The sequence below is a fragment of the Branchiostoma floridae genome, chromosome 1 (genome assembly GCF_000003815.2).
Source record: "Branchiostoma floridae strain S238N-H82 chromosome 1, Bfl_VNyyK, whole genome shotgun sequence".
NCBI lineage: Eukaryota > Metazoa > Chordata > Leptocardii > Amphioxiformes > Branchiostomatidae > Branchiostoma > Branchiostoma floridae.
The window spans coordinates 8189320-8207443 of record NC_049979.1 but is presented as its reverse complement, the minus strand read 5'-3'; the positions used below and the strand labels follow the sequence as shown (position 1 = coordinate 8207443).

General features: G+C 44.2%; 3 protein-coding genes across 3 annotated transcripts in view; 1 reads left to right on the top strand and 2 right to left on the bottom strand.

Moving 5' to 3' along the window:
- LOC118419679 (cytochrome P450 2U1-like) overlaps positions 1-3349 on the bottom strand; it is a 6767-nt gene extending 3418 nt beyond the window's left edge. Inside the window, exon 1 of the mRNA XM_035826202.1 lies at positions 2805-3349. Coding sequence (XP_035682095.1) covers positions 2805-3159 — 355 coding nt within the window. The 5' untranslated portion in view covers positions 3160-3349. The remainder of the gene's footprint in view (positions 1-2804) is intronic.
- A 544-nt stretch (positions 3350-3893) lies between these two features.
- Positions 3894-7294, top strand: LOC118414945 (cytochrome P450 2U1-like). The gene is made up of 4 exons (XM_035819287.1): positions 3894-4264; positions 5060-5202; positions 5381-6203; positions 6796-7294. Exons 1-4 carry the CDS (start codon positions 3910-3912, stop codon positions 6978-6980), a joined length of 1506 nt encoding a protein of 501 aa, XP_035675180.1. The 5' UTR covers positions 3894-3909; the 3' UTR covers positions 6981-7294.
- Positions 7295-8382: 1088 nt separating this feature from the next.
- Positions 8383-13497, bottom strand: LOC118425691 (glycerophosphocholine cholinephosphodiesterase ENPP6-like). The gene is made up of 8 exons (XM_035834728.1): positions 12760-13497; positions 12087-12266; positions 11433-11592; positions 10943-11036; positions 10437-10625; positions 9946-10083; positions 9535-9625; positions 8383-9265 (listed from the first exon to the last, which is right to left on the bottom strand). The coding sequence occupies exons 1-8, from the start codon at positions 12998-13000 to the stop codon at positions 9045-9047; spliced, it is 1314 nt and encodes a 437-aa protein (XP_035690621.1). The 5' UTR covers positions 13001-13497; the 3' UTR covers positions 8383-9044.
- Positions 13498-18124: the final 4627 nt, after the last annotated feature.

Here is an 18124-nt window from a genome sequence, read left to right as displayed (position 1 = left end):
TACACACAGCAGCAAATCAACGCATCTTTAATATCTATATGTATTCATATAAAAGATAACCTACATGTATTCATATTCTTCGGAAAGACGGCCGGGTTCTAAGTTAGTTAGATCCCGGGAACTGCCTGGCTATGTGGATTTAGTAATGCCCCGCCAACCCTCGGGAGTTTGTACTTATTCTTGTTTGTAAATACATGTAACGCTGTTACTACCCACACAAACAGTCGTACGAACATGTTCTTCTCTCCTATGTTAAGTCCTGGCAAAGCCCTCCCTGCCAGAAACTCATTACAATATTGAAATGACATTGAAATGAGCCAGGGTGCGACTGGAGAGGCTATAATTGGGTGTTAATTGGTCTGGTTTCCCCTCCCACTTCTCCTCCTCTAGTTTACATTTCTATATGCTCTAATTACACACCCTGCCAGGAACCTATGAGTTCACAAAGAGTTTCTAACACCGACTTATCAATACATATATGTTTCGATTTTCCTGAAAAAAAATTATCTGTATATACATGTAATATATTTTCCACTCCATGGTTGAGATCACTTGTCTGAAAAAGCAACAACAACTGTAAAACTGGTGTTATTCTTTTCAAGTAGTGCCAATCCAATAATACCCCATACAAAACTTAACTTTATATAAGTGGAAAGGCCAACTCCAAAATCATTAAACAGGCTCGTTCCCGTTTATAGCCTCAAACAGGCTTTCCTAAAGATAATTTGGCAAAAAAAGAGGAATGACTGCAGGTCGCGGGGAGTTACATTCCCCCGCCTGAGGCCAAGACAAATATAATGATTGGTGTTGATTGCTTTGTTATTGTTTCACGTTGCCATACATTACACCGTCAACAACTGTCTAGTTAGAAGGCTTGCTCATTCACTAAACCCTTATGTGGCCAAACTCCCCTAGTGAAAATTATTATCTCTACAGCTAGCCGGCGTAGTTAGTCTGGAAGAAACTCCTTTTTGTGGTGATCTGGAAGTTTTGCCGCAGACAGTCTGAGCCTGAGAATTGCCACGGTGACATGTTGGCCCCGGAGCCGAGGAGCTCAGCCAGCGTGGGCTCTGGGTCTGACTTCTAGGCCAATTTCACTGATTTCAGACGTAACTTTAGATCGATTTTTGCCCGTAACCCACTAGAATCGGATCAAAAACAGATAATCTGCGCTATTGTACACAAATCTTGCCTGCCGTGCATGAATAACAAAGAACCTCAGCCTTGTGGCTTGTTGTGACAAGTTTCCCACAAATGGTCTTGAAAAGCCTTTTTGGTTTAGCGCATTTGCTGATCAGCTGGGTAACATATACACGAACTGTCATATAGAAGGTTTGTTCAAGATCCTTTGTCACGAGGCCAGGCGCATATGTGACATACTAGAAGCCACACCTAAAGTACACGTAAAGAACCCATCATACTTCTAAAAGAAATACGGGTCCTTCCCGCACGTCCAAGTAAGTTGGCATAACCTCTTGGTTATGCCATGCCATGGACAGTTTACCGTGTATGCAATATAAACAAAAACAAATGCCGCATAACGCGTGTAAAGCAAGCTAGACCGTACATGTGCCCGGAGATTGTATTTTCTGTGCAATCTATCGTAACCTATACTCGATGCATCTTCTATCCAGACTATGAGACTTACTTCAAAACCTCCATGTTTCGGGCTGTAGCGGTAAATATTCACTATTCTGACGGCTGTTTCTGTCTATTTTAGCAAATGTGTATTGCATGAGAAATTATGCAATGTTTTGTGACGGGAGTCATTGCATGACCTGTGCTGAAGTATATTATAATCAATTGACGGCTCTTATCAAGTTCTGCATGCCCTGAGTATTCTTTCTTGTAGAATTTCCACTCTAAAACGTTTTCTTCCTACAAGGTTTACTCTAGCAATGAGTTAATTCTTTACAAAATCTCACTGACTGAGGCCCGACTACATGTCAATCAGGACTTGAATGAATGCCATGGACTCCCTGCATGCTATTGTCTGTCGTCTATGCATAATTAAAGATAATTGCAGGTAATCAGTTTCGTGAGGAGCTGTTAAAACAACAAATCCATTGAAAAATAAACAGCTGTCAGGTTGATTGATTAGCAAGGTGACCAAAATCTGCACAATTGGGAGTTTTAAACTTGAAATCCCCAGCAAAGTTCGTAGCTACGGCTTACAAAGTTACAATTGAGTGTAAACAATGCTCAAGTAGTTAGTCTATTTGAATCCCTTGTTGGAAAATTGATGTTATCTTACAATACTGAGGTATTGGCCGATAAAGTTATGGTCGCCCCTCACAAAATCATAAGAATTAAGATTTTTTTTGTATTTATAAAAGTCTAAGGTATATTCTTATTTCCCGGTAACCGATTCCAATAGTACATAACTGTAGCAACATCCTGTAAAAATATCACTGCGCCAGGCCCACGGCATGAAGTTGGCTGGGCCAATTATTATAAAATGACATAGATTTTATATTTGTAAATTATGGAAATGCTATTTGTCTATTTCCAATATCTTATACATAGTTGGAAGAAGTAGTATCTGGGCAAAGTTTTTACCAAATTTCAAACTTTTGGGACATACGGAATTGCAGATAATGCGATTTGTACCTACCCCACCGGTCACTCTGTTTCTGGGCCTGCTAAGGCCTTGCCAGGACTTAGCAAACCAGAGTTACTCTTCATGACCGGTAAGCATTCAGGAGAAAAACAACTGACTGCTTTTAGGGAAGGTTGCCACTGCCGTAAGGTAAAGGTACCCGTGAGGAAGAGGACTGAGAAGTGAAGACGAGGATAACAGTTACCTTTCTGTGATTGAGAAGTTTCCGTAAGGAACAGCGCGGGTCTGTCGGAGAAGTGCGCGCCCTTCATGACCAGGGCCTCCTTGATGGCGGCACACCCGTTCACAACCACCACGTCCTGAGGACCCATCCGCAGACTGAACACGTCTCCGTACCGGCGCCGCCACGCCGTCAGCTGCAGGTGGGGCTCCCGGATCAGAGACAGCAGGTTCCCCAGGAGCGGCAGCCCAGGGGGGCTGGGGGGAAACTTGTCGGGACGGCCGCGGTGCCCCACCCATGTCCGGAGACAGAGGAGCGACAGCAGGAACGAACAGACCAAGACGAGACCTGTGGTCAGGTCGATAGACTCCATTGTCATACACTACGTTACGTTAAAGGCAGCGTGTTTAACCTTCACCGAGCTGAAGTAGTCTTCTGGCAGCAGAATTGCATTTGTTACAGCGCAAAGCAGCAGGAAGAAAGTTGGTACACGGTAGCTCCAAGAGGAAAACAAGTCAAAGTTCAGGTACGGTTCAATTGACCTTTGATGTAACCATGGTGGCAAGTATAAAAAAGTCTGAGCCAAGTGACCCAGTGACCCGCGCAAGCGCAATGCGAGTGAGTTTAGTAGGTCAACTTATGCTCTTCCTCTTTCATCTTGCAATCAGGGAAGTGGTCAGCATGTCTGAACGGCGTGCAGTTTGAATACATGTAACGCTAGTTCACCTTTATCCGCGGGGTAACCTATATCCGTTGTTTGTAAAATCAGAGTATTTAGTGGTATCCAGTCGACGGATGGTGCTTTCAAATTGCAATTATACTTTCAAAATAATGCAGTTTAAAACCACCAGTCGACTTGTTATCCCTAAATAACGTTACCTTGTTTTTAAAGAACAACGGATATAGGTTACCCTGCGGATAAAGGTGAACTAGCGTTAACAGAGCTTGTTAATGTTATGTGGTAATGACACCATGTCCTTGGTCACGTATAACGTTATATGTGTCACACGGCCCGCATGCAAACAGAGCGAAGGTCATGTTTTTCTGCACCCTTCACCCTTGACCTGTTTCCGAGGATTGAACCGGGGCTACCATTAGCAGTCTGCTGAGGGTAAGATAGCGTCGGTGTATGACAATGGAGTCTATCGACCTGACCACAGGTCTTGTCTTGGTCTGTTCGTTCATGCTGTCACTCCTCTGTCTCCGGACATGGGTGGGACACCGCGGCCGTCCCGACAAGTTTCCCCCCAGCCCCCCTGGGCTGCCGCTCCTGGGGAACCTGCTGTCTCTGATCCGGGAGCCCCACCTGCAGCTGACGGCGTGGCGGCGCCGGTACGGAGACGTGTTCAGTCTGCGGATGGGTCCTCAGGACGTGGTGGTTGTGAACGGGTGTGCCGCCATCAAGGAGGCCCTGGTCATGAAGGGCGCGCACTTCTCGGACAGACCCGCGCTGTTCCTCACGGAAGCGATTTCATCAAGGAAAGGTATGCTGTACTTATTCATCACGGAATAGAAATATTTGATGCTACTTGTCATTATGCCAAAAAGGTTATGTTTTCGGTAGCGTTTATATACATGTGTGTATGTTTGTGAATGAGCTCGAGAATTCCTGTGTGGACATTTCTTCACGAGACTTGGCAGGTCTTGATGAGGCCTTGAAATGATTAGATTTAGGCCCCCTAACGGAGTATTACGGTACTGCAGCGAAACTCACCACGTTGATATCTCGAGTCCTGGACATGCTTTTGTGGTGAATTTATAAGACTCCCGGCTTCTATCATTTGGGTGGTGGAAATGATCAATAAATATGGTTTGTGCAAATAAAAGGCTTATTTACAGAATGAATAAGAAACACACATAATGCATCAGTCGTAAAGGTTAAAATCAATACATGAATGTTCTTTTTCAATTTTTTTTTCTATCTTATTATGGACTTAGAACATTGTTATTGATAAGTGTCCTGTCCAATTCCATATGTACTGTCTCTGTTTTTGTCAGCAGGGCTAGCCCTTTGTAATAGCCATGGGCTAGTTAGGCAGTCCTGGCTGTGCATTCTGAACAGCCAAACCAATAGATAAATAGATGAATGAATCATTTGGCTAAGTATGGGGTCGTGGAACTCTAGCTATACATGTAATAAGACAAAATATAATAAGATAGAACCTGTTCGTACGGCGGCTTGTATGGTATTTACACACAACGAAAACGATTTCTACAAGAGGAATAGACTGTGTTTTAATCTTACGTCAGCTGTGTGAGTCATGGGTGCATTTCTCCAGGAATCATCATGCGAAAGGATGGTGATGACTGCCAAAGCATCCGACGATTCGGTCTCTCCAGTCTTCGTTACTTCGGTGTCGGCAAAAAAACACTGGAGCCCAGCATTCAGCAGGAATGCCGTCGACTTTGTCAGTCATTTAAGGTAAGGCCATATCTGAATGAGGTAACGTTGGATAAATTTTACATGGGAACCAGCTGATCACTAGTGTACACATTATCGCACCATTTTGAAAGGAACTTACGCTGATAAATGGGGATAAGTACTTAAAGAAATTAAATTAAAAGAATGCACCATGACAGGGCATTTTTTTTCGTTTAAGCAAATGGAGGGAGAGCTTTTTGATGCCACCTGCTTCCTTCGAATGGCCACCGGCAATGTCATCAATGCCATCGCACTTGGAACACGGTTTGAGTCAGATGATCCCGATTATCAGGAACAATTAAAGCGGATTGATATTATTTTCAAGCTGTTTCTTCAGGCCCAGATTCTCAACTTTTATCCAACCTTAAGATACGTCCCTGGCCTTCGTGGGTTGACAAAAAAGTGGAAAGAAGTGAATTCCCTTTCGAAACAGTGGTTGCAAAAGATAATCGAGGACCACAAGAAGACCTTCGACCCTTCCGAGACCCGTGACGTAATTGACATGTGCCTACTGGAAGTATACCAATGCAAAGGAAGCAAAGCCCTTTTGAAAGAAGACAACATTAAGAACACCATAGCAGATTTCCTCGCCGCCGGTACAGAAACGTCTGCGACGACTCTCTCTTGGGCACTGCTCTACCTCGCGCTCAACCCTGCCTGGCTGCGGAATGTCCAGGAGGAGCTGGATGCCGTGGTAGGAAGTGATGAAATCCCGCCGTACTCCAGACGTGAGGAGTTGCCCTACACAGAAGCGACCATCCTGGACCTGGAGAGTCAGCGAATCCGCAACACGGTTCCCCTGTCCGTGCCCCACTGCACCTCGTCCCCGACCAGCCTACAGGGGTACGACATCCCTGCACACACCCAGGTGTGGGTTAACCTGTGGTCCGTCCACATGGACCCTGCCTACTGGTCCCAGCCGGACACGTTCGACCCCGGCAGGTTCCTGGACGACAACGGGAGGGTCCAGGTCCCAGAGTCCTTCATGCCATTCTCCACAGGTATGTGTTGTCTGAAATAGCACATCTTAGATACAAGTAGTGGTGCGTACCTAGACTCATATTCAGGTTCAGGTCCGGATTCAAGTCCAGCAGTTCAGGTTCAGGTCCGGACTTATAAGTCCGGACCTGAACCCATCATTGCGTATTATGTGCACTAGAAAGTTTTCTTTTTTGAGGGGGAGGGGGGATGGTGCATATAAAATTGCATGTTAGCATGAACTGAAATGCAATGTGAAAAATACATGCATTATATACAGCCAGTGTAAACACGAAATGTTTTTTTGTCTTTTTCCAGTGCAAATTTCACTGTCTATGGAAGGTTTTAGATGGTTTAGAACAAGAAAAGGGAATAGAAGTGACAGATAACTTTTGCAAGTCCGGACTTAGGTCCGGGCATTTAGGTTTTTTTGGACTTGGACCTAAACATTTTTAGGTCCAAGTCCAAGTCCGGGCTTTAGGTACGCACCACTAGATACAAGACAGTTGTCCGTGATGGTATAAACGTTATGTGATTCTCAGTACCTCCAAATGAATCTTTGATAATCAGTTTCCTATGAAAAATACAAAAACTATCGCTTTTCTCCTTACGCAGGAAGACGAATTTGTCTCGGCGAGCAGCTGGCCAAGATGGAACTTTTCCTGTTCCTCACGTCCCTGTTGCAGAAGTTCACCTTCAAACTGCCAGAGGGCGCGCCTGTACCAGACATGTCTGGAGAGATCGGATCTACTCTCCTGCCCAAGCCTTACAAGATACAGGCCATTTCTCGCAAGATTTAGAAGTAATGACATAAATAATCTCAGAAGTTGATTAAAAGAAGGGACATTTTCATTTTGATACACGTTATATCTACATGGATATTGTGTAAATTGTAATACTGAAGGTGCAAAAGGGCAAAATGTCTATGATGATATCTCAGGATAGAACAGCGCAACATTCAAAACCAAGCAGATAAGCACAGGAAAATTGTCAAACTGATAGTTGGATACAAAATGCCAGGAACAACAGCGCTAACATGTTGACTTGATTCTAAATAGTGCTATTTTTATGATTTTGTTAATGGTATAGATGACCTACGTCATATTCGAAGAATATCTTAACGGGGGCCGCCCTAAGACGGTCCCCGTCGTAAGACGATACGGATTTTTTGCTGATCTTATTATCCATAAGTACACCGTGTTTGTTGCCACTGACTATGCTGATTACAAAGGTAAATAAACCAAGTCCATGCACACAGCTTTAATTTGCATTCCAAGTATACTTTAACATATTTACTTCATGTATTTTTAAGAGCAGAATTCTAACAGTAATGTTGACAGTGCTGAATCACTGCGGTCACCGGCCTCTGCGTATTGGCGGCTCGTGTCGCTAACTATACGAACTCATCCAAGCAGTCATACAACTGCCATGATACGCATAAATAAAGCTCCATAAAACACTATGAATATGGGTCTTCAAATGTTTGTTTAGTAGAAAAGCAACCAAAAGGAAGCGACATAAACATTGCCACCATTGTACTCCCAAGGGAGTGTGGCCGTGAAGGTGGCAGACTAGAGAACGCTCCAAAGATTTATTTGACTGTAACAAATGATTCGTGCTGTCAATGAAAATAAGACTTGACAGAGAGATGTGGATGATATTTTCATATAATCAGACAGAGTTTTGTTGATGTTGGCGGTGTCGTTTTTTCGTAATGCTTTTTTTTAGTCGGGCATTCACAATCAGTGCATGCAGCCCATTGCCCGTAAAACATCAGCTGGATTGTTCTAGGTACAGCCTTCATCATGTGAGACAAGAAATACATACAGTCACGATTTTACTGTCAAAAGAAAGCTAAAATATCATACTATTAATTTTTTTCTGTGTACTTAAATTTACCACTTACTTCTGAAGAGAGCAAAATATAAAAAAAAGCGTACCGAGTTAGGCACACTGTTCAGCGTAGCACAAAATTGGAAGGTTACATACACGGAATTGTCTCTCAGTGTTTGCCGCTTGTAACACGCAGCGCGAATGGTTCATGAACCACATGAATGCATTTCTTATTTAAGTATGTTGTTCAAATCTATGAGTAAAAAATTCAGTCATCAAAATTTGACCACTCTCAGGCAACTAGCGATGGAGCGCCATGAGTTTGAGCGCAAGAAAAAGCGTACCGTGTTGGGGCACCTCCCGTTATATCTAATATCTATAAACAAGAAAGACGATGCGTCAATAATAGGACAAACTACTAAAATGGTATTTTGTATGTTCCATTAATCAAACAAAAGAGCGTAATGTCTACAACTGTTACAAATTGGCACGATGTTGATTCTACTTCTAAACCATTTCTTTGAGAACGACTTGCTCTGTCCTTGGTGCTGAAAACCACTCGCACGGGTTTGCGTGTTGTGCAAAAAGAACACAAATAGCTAAAATAGCTAAACAAAATCGATACATACAACTAGGTATCAACAGCATATGACTTATAATGCAAAGTGATGGAGATAGCAACATTGTCATACTTGTCTAGTTTCCCAGTAAAATGCCATCAATGACAATTTAAGGGACTTGGAACCTTCATCTGATACATTTGTGTCTCTATACACATAACGACGCCTTCATTCATGTCATCGATAAACAGACAACGATATAATTACCGTCGCTGACATCTGTAACGTTACATAACATAGTGCAGCGACACAGCACAAACTGTAAGGGTGCAAGAACAGCGCAAACTACATATAACTCGAACTTTAGATGACCCACATCGCTGGATGGGAAACAAACTTTCTCACGTCAGTAAAGGGTCGAATATCTGTGTTGGAAAGAGACGTCCGGTTCCACGTACGGGCACCCGTGTGTCAGTATGACTTGCTGAACAAGAGGGAAACAGCAAAACCTGCTGCTGTTACCCACGTGACCTGGGAGGTTGTTCTGGCGCCACCGATGGGGTTGCTGAGAAGGCCCTGGATCCTCAGGGCGGAACCATTGTGTGACCGGGGGGAGACAGCAGTTATCTCACACATCATTTGATAGACGTCCACCTGGTGGATGGAATCGCCCTCGAAGCCGGCCCTGAAGTCTGGGGTCAAATGGTTTCATTTTTCAATATAGAAATAACAAAAACATTAGACCTAATCGCTAAGTCTTTCATAATCAAGTTGAAATATTTACAGTTTTCAAAACTTCATTTTGGGGACAAATTCTTTATCATTGGGCGTTTTTCTGAATCGATATGGGACGACATATGAACAATCTTTAATGCCTTGTTAACACGGGCATCATCAACAGGAATCTTGGACTGCTGTTAAGGGATAGCACGATACACAGCAAAGCGACATGCTGCCCTACCTGGCCCTACTGCCATGAAGACGCCCTTCATGTCCATCAGGGCGTTGTCCCAGGCGTGGGAGCCCAACCGGCGTGACGTCACCACACTGTCCTGTGGTAGATAAATATTTTTTCAGAACTACACCATATTCACCACACTGTTCTGCGGTAGATAAAGATTTTTCAGAACTACACATATTGTAGCTCAAATCTACATATAAGTAATGGGGAGATAGACCGGAGTCACTCATCTGTTTGGAGATTGAGGTCGGATCCAGACAAAAAGTGCCCCCGTTGTGCCTTTCCATGTTTTTAATGCGGGGTAGTTATTGATACTTCATAATAGATTTTCGTGCGCTGCAAACTGTACAAACCTACAAACATGAAGGAAAGCATGGCTGAACAAGTGGTCCAACTATAGAGAATACCTGCCTTGCGAACGATATACGGGAAGGTCGTCACCAACAGAAGCGGTGGAACGTATTGTCCGTTCTTGTAGTGCCAGCCCTCAGGAATCTCCTCCTTTTTATAGGCTACTGAGTGAGGAACTCGTTGAAGATCTGCATACACCTGTAAGATACGGTGGAACGGTTCTTAGGTTTGACAACTATGTGTTCTTTCTTCGGCCATTGACAACTTCCTTTTAGCTTCTTGTGCGTCTTTGTACACTATTTTCACACATGTCCCTGCCTCCCTGTCAGTCTTGTAGATGGACGTGGCGTCACCAATTCACCGAATTCGTGTACGCTCTCCCAATGTCATAGTTCATAAACAAGGGAGAAAATAACAATCAAATGCAACATAGCGTGGTACTCTCAGCTGTTTTCTTGCCAAACGTATTCTCTTGTGTCAGACCGGGGGGTTCCAGTCCGCAGTACGTAGAAGAATGGCTGTAAGGTACAGAACCGTGGGCATAATCTTACCTTGTCCAAACGCCCCTCCTTTGGCCACATACTGACATAAGACGTCTCGTAGAAGACGGGGTTGTTGAGGTCGTTCTGGTCTATGTAGCTGCTGAGTGGTACATAACCGCCGCTGGGACCGAACTCAACTGTGGCCATGCCGTGGTCGGACATCACCACTACATTCACATCTTCAGTCTGGCCAGTTCTCTACAACACGGATGTAAACACCAACTATCTTAAACACAGCAAGTTTTACTCCAGAATTAAAGCGAATTCTCTCTTGGTCAAGTATGTTTGTAGCAACGGGTTAATAATAATCTTCTACCGGAAAAATTGACAAAAATGACATGTTGTTATCACGTCTTTGGTATGACTGATTGGCCAATCTCTGTAATCAATTTAATTTTATTCACATAACGTTATATTTTGTGAGTATACGGCAAGAAGCAAATTGCTTATATAAAGCCTTCTCTGTTAGGATGACGAAGTGCTTTCCTGGAGCTGCTACGTGTTGTTCAACTCACGCGAAGATTCTCCCGAAGATATTCCAGGAACCGGTCGACGTCACGAGTTGCCTCTACCCGCTGCTGGGACTCGACGCCATGAGCATGGCCGAACCTGTGCGAAAATTCCAAAGCACAGAAAGGTATCGTTCTTACATCCGTTCTCATACAGTAGATTACATCACATTGTGAAATGTACGTGCGGCAAACGGCAAGCATACGTTTACATATGACTTATTTCTAACGTTAAAACACCTTCGTTTTCATTGACGTAACACAACGGCCAAAACTTCATGTATTTATTAATTTATTCATTTACTAAATGTACTTACAAAGTATGGTATTGTTTGATATTTTACTTTCCATTATATAATTTGCCAAGAGCCTGGCCGCCACTTCGTTTCTATACTTTTCATTGCTTTTTTTGAATGAAAAAAAAAAAACACACAACGGTGAACTAACGTTACCTACATTTTACTAATATATTGGTATGGCAAATTCGACAACATACCGGTCGACATCTTCGTAGTAAACGAAAGCCATGTCGATAGTGCGTTCACCGAAGAGTTGGACTATCTCGTCTATGCTGTTGGTGATGTTGCGATAGGTCGGATAGCCTACGTACGGCTCGCACTTGTTTGGTAAGGTGTTGAAGATGGGCACTTCACAGGCTATTACAAAGATATAAACCATTCGCATGACATTACGTCCGTGCTAAAAAGGTTTTCGACACTTCTACATTTCTAAAACATATAGAGTGTACGATTGAATTCTTTCATTATCACCAATTTTGGACACGTCCTCCATAATGCTAATGGTGGCCTTCCACGGTCAGCGAAATAACATAAGCCTGTTAGTCTGTGTGTTTGTGTGTGTGTGTGTGTGTGTGTGTGTGTGTGTGTGTGTGTGTGTGTGTGTGTGTGTGTGTGTGTGTGTGTGTGTGTGTGTTCGTTCGTTCATCCAACCACCCTTTGTATGTGTATTTGGGAGGGGGGTACAGTTGCCAATATGTACCTCACAGCTGTATTGCTTATTTCACCATCCGTAGTAGTGATATTGAATGGTAGATTAAATGGTAGGACATACAGAGGATGGATTAAGAGGAGAGTGCAAAGAATGATAAAGTGATGGAGAAAAGAAGGTGAAGGAGGAACATCCTTCTTACTTGGCCAGTAGTACATGTTGACCTTCCTGCCCTGTTTAGTAGCGGTGATCCAGAGCGGCTCGGCACCCTCCCACCAGTACGGCTCATAAGACTCCGGGTTAGTGCCCAACAGGAACGAGGTGTTGCGCATGACGTCATGCATGTAGTTTCCCGTCATGCCGTGACTTTCCGTGTGTAGACCTGAAACAACAGGGTGAACTTCAGATGGACACGAGGGATGGTCCAGGCGGTTTTGCTCTGTCTCGGAAGAAACGCAACAGTGTTACTGACCTGGCTTTCCCTAAGTCTCCGTGTACCTGTTGTTTTAGACGTTATAAATCGAGCATACACATATTGTATGTGGTGTTTGGTGTGTTTGTGTGCGTGTAGTGTTTGGTGTGTGTGTTTGTGTGTGTGTTTGTGTGTGTGTTTGTGTGTGTGTGTGTGTGTTTGTGTGTGTGTATTTGGCATTTGGTATGTGTGTGTATGTGCGTGTGACTGTGTGCGTGTGACAGTGTGCGTGTGACTGTGTGTGTGTGTGTGTGTGTGTGACTGTGTGTGTTTGTGTGTGTGTGTGTGTGTGTGTTTGTGCGTGTGTGTGTGTGTGTGTGTGCGCGTGCGTGTTGGTGCTAGCCATTTGGCGCTCGACAACTTGGAAAGAAAACTGTACTACTTCCAACAGGTGGTTATTTACCTGTCATGATGGTGTAGTAGTTTGGAAACGACTTGACAGGGAAATCCGGCGTGACGTATCTCGCTCGCGCCCCGTCCCTGGCCATGGCCTGAAACTCCGACAGTTCAGGGTCGTTGAACGGATAGTCCCACCGCAAGCCGTCAACGAGGAAAGCCACCAGTCTGTTAGGAGAGCCCGTGGCACACGGGGAGAGACAGAACACGATCGTGGACAGCAACGCTACCGAGGGCGGGGCCGCCATAATTTGTTGAAGGTATCAGAACACAGTTTTCGGCCTATGGGAATTTCTATAGTTAAGAGCCACAAGGCCACTGGCTTCGACGCGGAAGACAATAAAGTAGGGTGCACTTTAGGAATACCAAAAACCGATATGTTCGAGTTCAGGGAACACGCCACAAAATATTCCCAAACAAAATCTTTTCGGCGTATCACCTTCTCACGCCCACGTTGAAACGAGGTGAAGGTCAAATAACTGCAGCCGTCTCACACGAGAAGGGTAGTTGCGTAATGGGGCGAATTTATACACGAAGTAGAAATCTTCGACAATCCAAATCATACAGTCTCAGAGTCGACACCTTCCGCGACCACCAGCACAGGCTGTGCCTCTCAAACAAGGCTTTTTACCTCTCCTTCAACAAATTTATCCGTACTACCCCGGGGGTCGCGCATAAATACTGTGTTCTGCCACCTTAAGAGACGAGTTTCAGCCGCAAGTAAAACTCCGTGCACCAGATCACCACAGTCAGCTCTGTATCCTTCTGCTTATACTCGATGACGATGAGAACAGTATGATGAATACAACCTCTATCGTCAAGTGTGCTCAGAGAGAGTTTAATATAGCTGATGCCCTATGACATGTTGTATAGGACGACATGTTGCATTGGGTCACCCCACAATATATAACCTATTAGTGCAAACAGGTCACCTTGTCCGATATTCGTATAACGACGAATATGTTGCGGATTCATTGTCTGATTTGCCTGGTTCCACTGGAGTACAGAAAAAAATCTATATACGTATATGTCGGGATTTGAAGCCATTTCGGGTAGCATACCTGCCGAAAGTCCATTTATCGGATTCTGTTGGATCTTACTGTTTCCGATAGCAGTGTCTGATCGGATGCAGAGTACTTGTCGGTCTGTAGCAAGATCTACATTTCGTGCAGTGTATGCTGTTTGCTCTTCACCCAACAGTGTCCACACAATTTAGGTTAGAGAAATGCAAATACATCTGATGAACCATCATCATGGCCATGCTACGTTTGGCTATGTAAGGCTAGAGTCTGTTACCGCTCATTGTGATCAAGGCATTTTTACCCTGTCCATAGACTACTTCAAATGTGAATTTTGCAAACAAATATCGATGAAAAGTTTTTACAACTTAAATGCGTTTTTGTACTTTGAGCATTTCCCCATGCAATTGTACTATAACGGACTTTGCGCTGCTCTACAGGACCTTGTCTCAAGTAAACAGTTTTGTGATCAGATAACGGAATTATAAATGGTCGTATTCACGTCGAGTGCGTTGCAGTTTACACATTAATCGCTAGATAACGCTCTTGGTACAGTATATACACGTAGATTGCTCGCTGGTACTGGTCCGGAGACGCAAAACTAGTCTCGCCATTCCCATGTTCAGGACATTAGAACAGTGTCAGAGTAATAAAACTACAATAAAAACATCCTGAAAATGGCACGTGATTGTTCGAATGGTTGATGCAAAAGATTATTACCACAAGGCATGTTATTCCTATCTAGTATGAACGTAAACTGGTAAAAATGAATCATACTGAAGGAAGAAACCTGCACTGCATGCGATTGTGGCAGTCTCTGCAGTGACGTCGTCAGAATAACTTTTTTCCGTTTATTTCTTTACAGTTTGCATACTATGTAATCTGGCAAGCAAGGAGCTTACATATCTTATTTGCCAACAGTTAGTGTTAGTTCACTGAACTTCGTTCGGTTACCTGTTGTACACAGAAGTCAGACGAATTTATCACCTATTAATTTATGTGGTGGGCCAGTGCCCTTGCCTGCCCTGGGCTAACTCGAACCGTCGCATTCTTGTTTTTGAACCTGAACTTGTGAGCAGCTCGCCGACAGACGAGTTTAGTTTGTCGTGGTGGATCATCCTACACCAGCCGGCCTGGCTCACTTCACTCCGCAGAGGCACAGAGCGTACAAGACCACACAGTACTCGGGACAACGGTGTTTGGTTGTACGTAATGTTACACGGACAGAGAGAGAAAATGAAAACACGATATCTGTTCACATGCTTGAGACCAAAACGCGAAATATGTGCGTCGACTACCGTGTACTACCCTCCAAGCAGAGGTTAGGCTCCGGCTGTTTTTTTAAAACGTTTCTTAGTCGTTTTTATCGGGCTTTCTATTTTGTATTGTATTGGCTGGCGGACCTCAAGACATAATACAAAGTAGAAAGCCCGTTAAAAACGACAAAAAAAAACGTTTAAAAAAACAGCAGGAGCCTAACCTCTGCTTAGAGAGTAGTATGTACCTCATTGATTCGTTGTTTGATGGATCATCCTTCATATATTCCTTTAATATCTGAAGTTCAACTACAATAACGTATTTTTTTAAATCTATGATTGTCAGATTGAGTCTGAACTGATATCTTCTTGAAGAGGGCGGTGTACGTTGTCGTGTGCTGTCCATCACCGGCCAATTATGTAAGCCTATCGGGCGAGGCGGAGCGGCGGGAACATGCACGCGCCCTGCTCGCCACACGGGGGCGCTCGACCGTGGTCTTCTGACTTGGCGTTTGCTAACGTGTGCCGGAAATAGGGGCGTCGTGCACAGGAAAGGTGTATCCATTACATATACCACAATTAGAGCATGAAGATAAAAAGAGGGAGGAACACGGAGAAAACATGTGCAAACCGTAGAACGAACTTTTATGTGAGTTTTCAGGCGGCAGAGTTCAAACTCCAGCGGAGCGGTGGACTTGGCTCTCTCGTATTTACAAACAATTTCACGCCTAGTGGCTCGTGACGTCGTTTCCTGCGCGGACGAGAACTTAGAGTTACTCCGTTCCGCCGGATGATCTTTCCTCTTGTGGCTCGAGCTCTTTGATCTGCGGTAACTTGATCCGGCGAAGGTGAACTTGACAGTGGTAAACACGTCCGTTCTCTGTCCCCAGTTGGTGTGTGATGTCATGACTGACAAGAAGCCGCGATGAGGGATTGACACATGGTTGCTCGTCGTTGCATTGTAAGGAATGGGGATGGGAGAATAGTCCACTGCTCCGTCAGATATTGTTAAAGTTCTTCCCGCGCCGAATGGTACTTTGATAGGGCGGCGCCAATCTCTGTTTCAACAACCCTTGGGCCACACAAGTTTATGCAATCACTCTCCCACCGGCAGTACGTAGAAAGACTTTGGGCTTCGCAATTTTTTTTTCGAAATTCCGAAACTTCCATAATCACCAACCCTCAATTTCTCCAATAAAACACCAGGTGGATAGCAGGCACTCTCAGTAGCAATGGACGGAATGACCAAAAGTTCAGCCGTTCTTTACCGCATCCGTGGACCCTTTTATTTGTGACAGATTGTCAGTCGTTGTGAACTGATCAGACTTCCAACTTCCTGTGAACCAACCCGCCACTTTCGCCCGCTTCCTATGTGGAAGTCGGCAAATAGCTGTGTCATGATAAGTAAATGGGAAGGAATTAGCACGTGTTACAGGCGTCTATTACTCTTACTCCTAAGTCAACATCTTACTTTAGACCCCCATTTGTAATGTATCATTTTCCATGTGCATTTTTGTCTTTTTCACAACATTTGTTTGGTATCCTAAAACAACATCAAGCTGAATTCTTTACAGATATACATGCTCCCTGATTGACAAATAAGATACATTTCATATCGTCAGTTTTCTTCAGCAACTTTTAAACGTCCCATTCTGGAATTATAACGGATGTGCTATTTTACATAAACTCGGGTGAAATCGTAAGAATCAACCTGTTGAATCCTATTTCAATGAAAGTAAGGGAAGTTAATGTCTTACAGTCTCAAGTTCGTCCTCTTTCAAGTGTTTTCTCCCTCCTCTCATCTGCCAGAGATCATTTAGCAATTGTGATCGACCGTCTACCATCATATTACAAAAAAAGGTGTAGGGGAGAACTTTTCTACTGTGCTTGTACTTGTATCGTATGGTCATCTCTAATCTAACCATAACACCCTTTGGTACGAAGCAAAAGCCATGAACAGGCAAATTCCCTAAAGATACTTGGCTCAGATGTTATCTGTAGTACTAGTAGTAAGCACGGAGCGGATCAATAACATTGGTCGGATAGTATAAACCAGCGTCCACGGCTTTAACATTCGCCAGCAAGGATGAATTACGACCGCAGAGACAGGTAGGCAACCACACAGGGTAGCCAAGAATGTCACTAGAAGCCCTGGGCAACTTAAATCTGATGAACTTTGATGGCAGATGGGTTGTGGCTGGGAGCAGGCTACGCGCAGCTTCTGCTGTTTTCTCGGTTGTCGTGGTGTCAGCTCTCCTGCTACTACTCTCCAAGCAGGGGTTGAGTCGCGTAGATTTAGTAGTAGTCGGAAAAATTACACCGGCGCTGCTCTTCATAATTTTTCCGACTACTACTTTATCTACGCGACTCAACCTCTGCTTGGAGAGTAACCTGCTACTGCCTGCACACTGTCATGTAAGACTAGAGGCTGCAGCTCCCAGCTTTTATTTTGGAAGATTATATCGTCATCATCATTAGCATAGCGGAATAATCCCCGACGCACGGCCGCTAAAGTGCCATCATTAATCTGCGTGTTGGAGAAGGAAGAGACGTTGCCATTTTGTTGATTGACCTTGTTTATATACGAGATATTCCTGGATATTGTCCAGGCTTCCAACATTCCTTAGATAGAGATCAACACATTTCTCCGAGCATTGGGAACAAATGATGCTGTGTTAGGCAAGAATCAAGGCACGGCGAAACATAAATCTCTCTTTTTAGAATAATTCACTTTCGTTTTCTCTCCTTCCTCATGAGCCATGGTTAGATATACCAGGGGAAGGCCTAGCTTTGAGACACACAGGCACTTGAAGAAACGAAAGGGAAAAGTACCAAGAAGCGAGAAAACCATCATGTTCTTTTAATCTGGCGATGTTATTCTGATAGGCCCGTGGCACACGCACTTTCTTATCTCCCTTCATGGCATCTGCAGAACACTTGCCGGAGTTACTGCTTGTCTGTGACTCGGAGCGATGCGGCTGTCTGTGATACCGGTTACCTTCGCTCCGAGTCGGAAGGCTCCGATCGTGCAGGCCGAACTTTTTCCTCGGGCAGCTGCACCCAACAAACACAGGTCTACGGCACGGGGCTGGCTGTG

What these genes read in the sequence shown, in the direction of transcription:
- LOC118414945 (XM_035819287.1), top strand. Translation starts at nt 3,910, where the DNA reads ATGACAATGGAGTCTATCGACCTGACCACAGGTCTTGTCTTGGTCTGT. An exon ending in AGCGATTTCATCAAGGAAAG is followed by an intron (nt 4,265 to 5,059) that starts GTATGCTGTACT and finishes GCATTTCTCCAG; the next exon opens with GAATCATCATGCGAAAGGAT. An exon ending in CTTCATGCCATTCTCCACAG is followed by an intron (nt 6,204 to 6,795) that starts GTATGTGTTGTC and finishes CTCCTTACGCAG; the next exon opens with GAAGACGAATTTGTCTCGGC.
- LOC118425691 (XM_035834728.1), bottom strand. Translation starts at nt 13,000, where the DNA reads ATGGCGGCCCCGCCCTCGGTAGCGTTGCTGTCCACGATCGTGTTCTGT. An exon ending in CTACTACACCATCATGACAG is followed by an intron (nt 12,267 to 12,759) that starts GTAAATAACCAC and finishes CTGTTGTTTCAG; the next exon opens with GTCTACACACGGAAAGTCAC. An exon ending in CAACATGTACTACTGGCCAA is followed by an intron (nt 11,593 to 12,086) that starts GTAAGAAGGATG and finishes TCTTTGTAATAG; the next exon opens with CCTGTGAAGTGCCCATCTTC.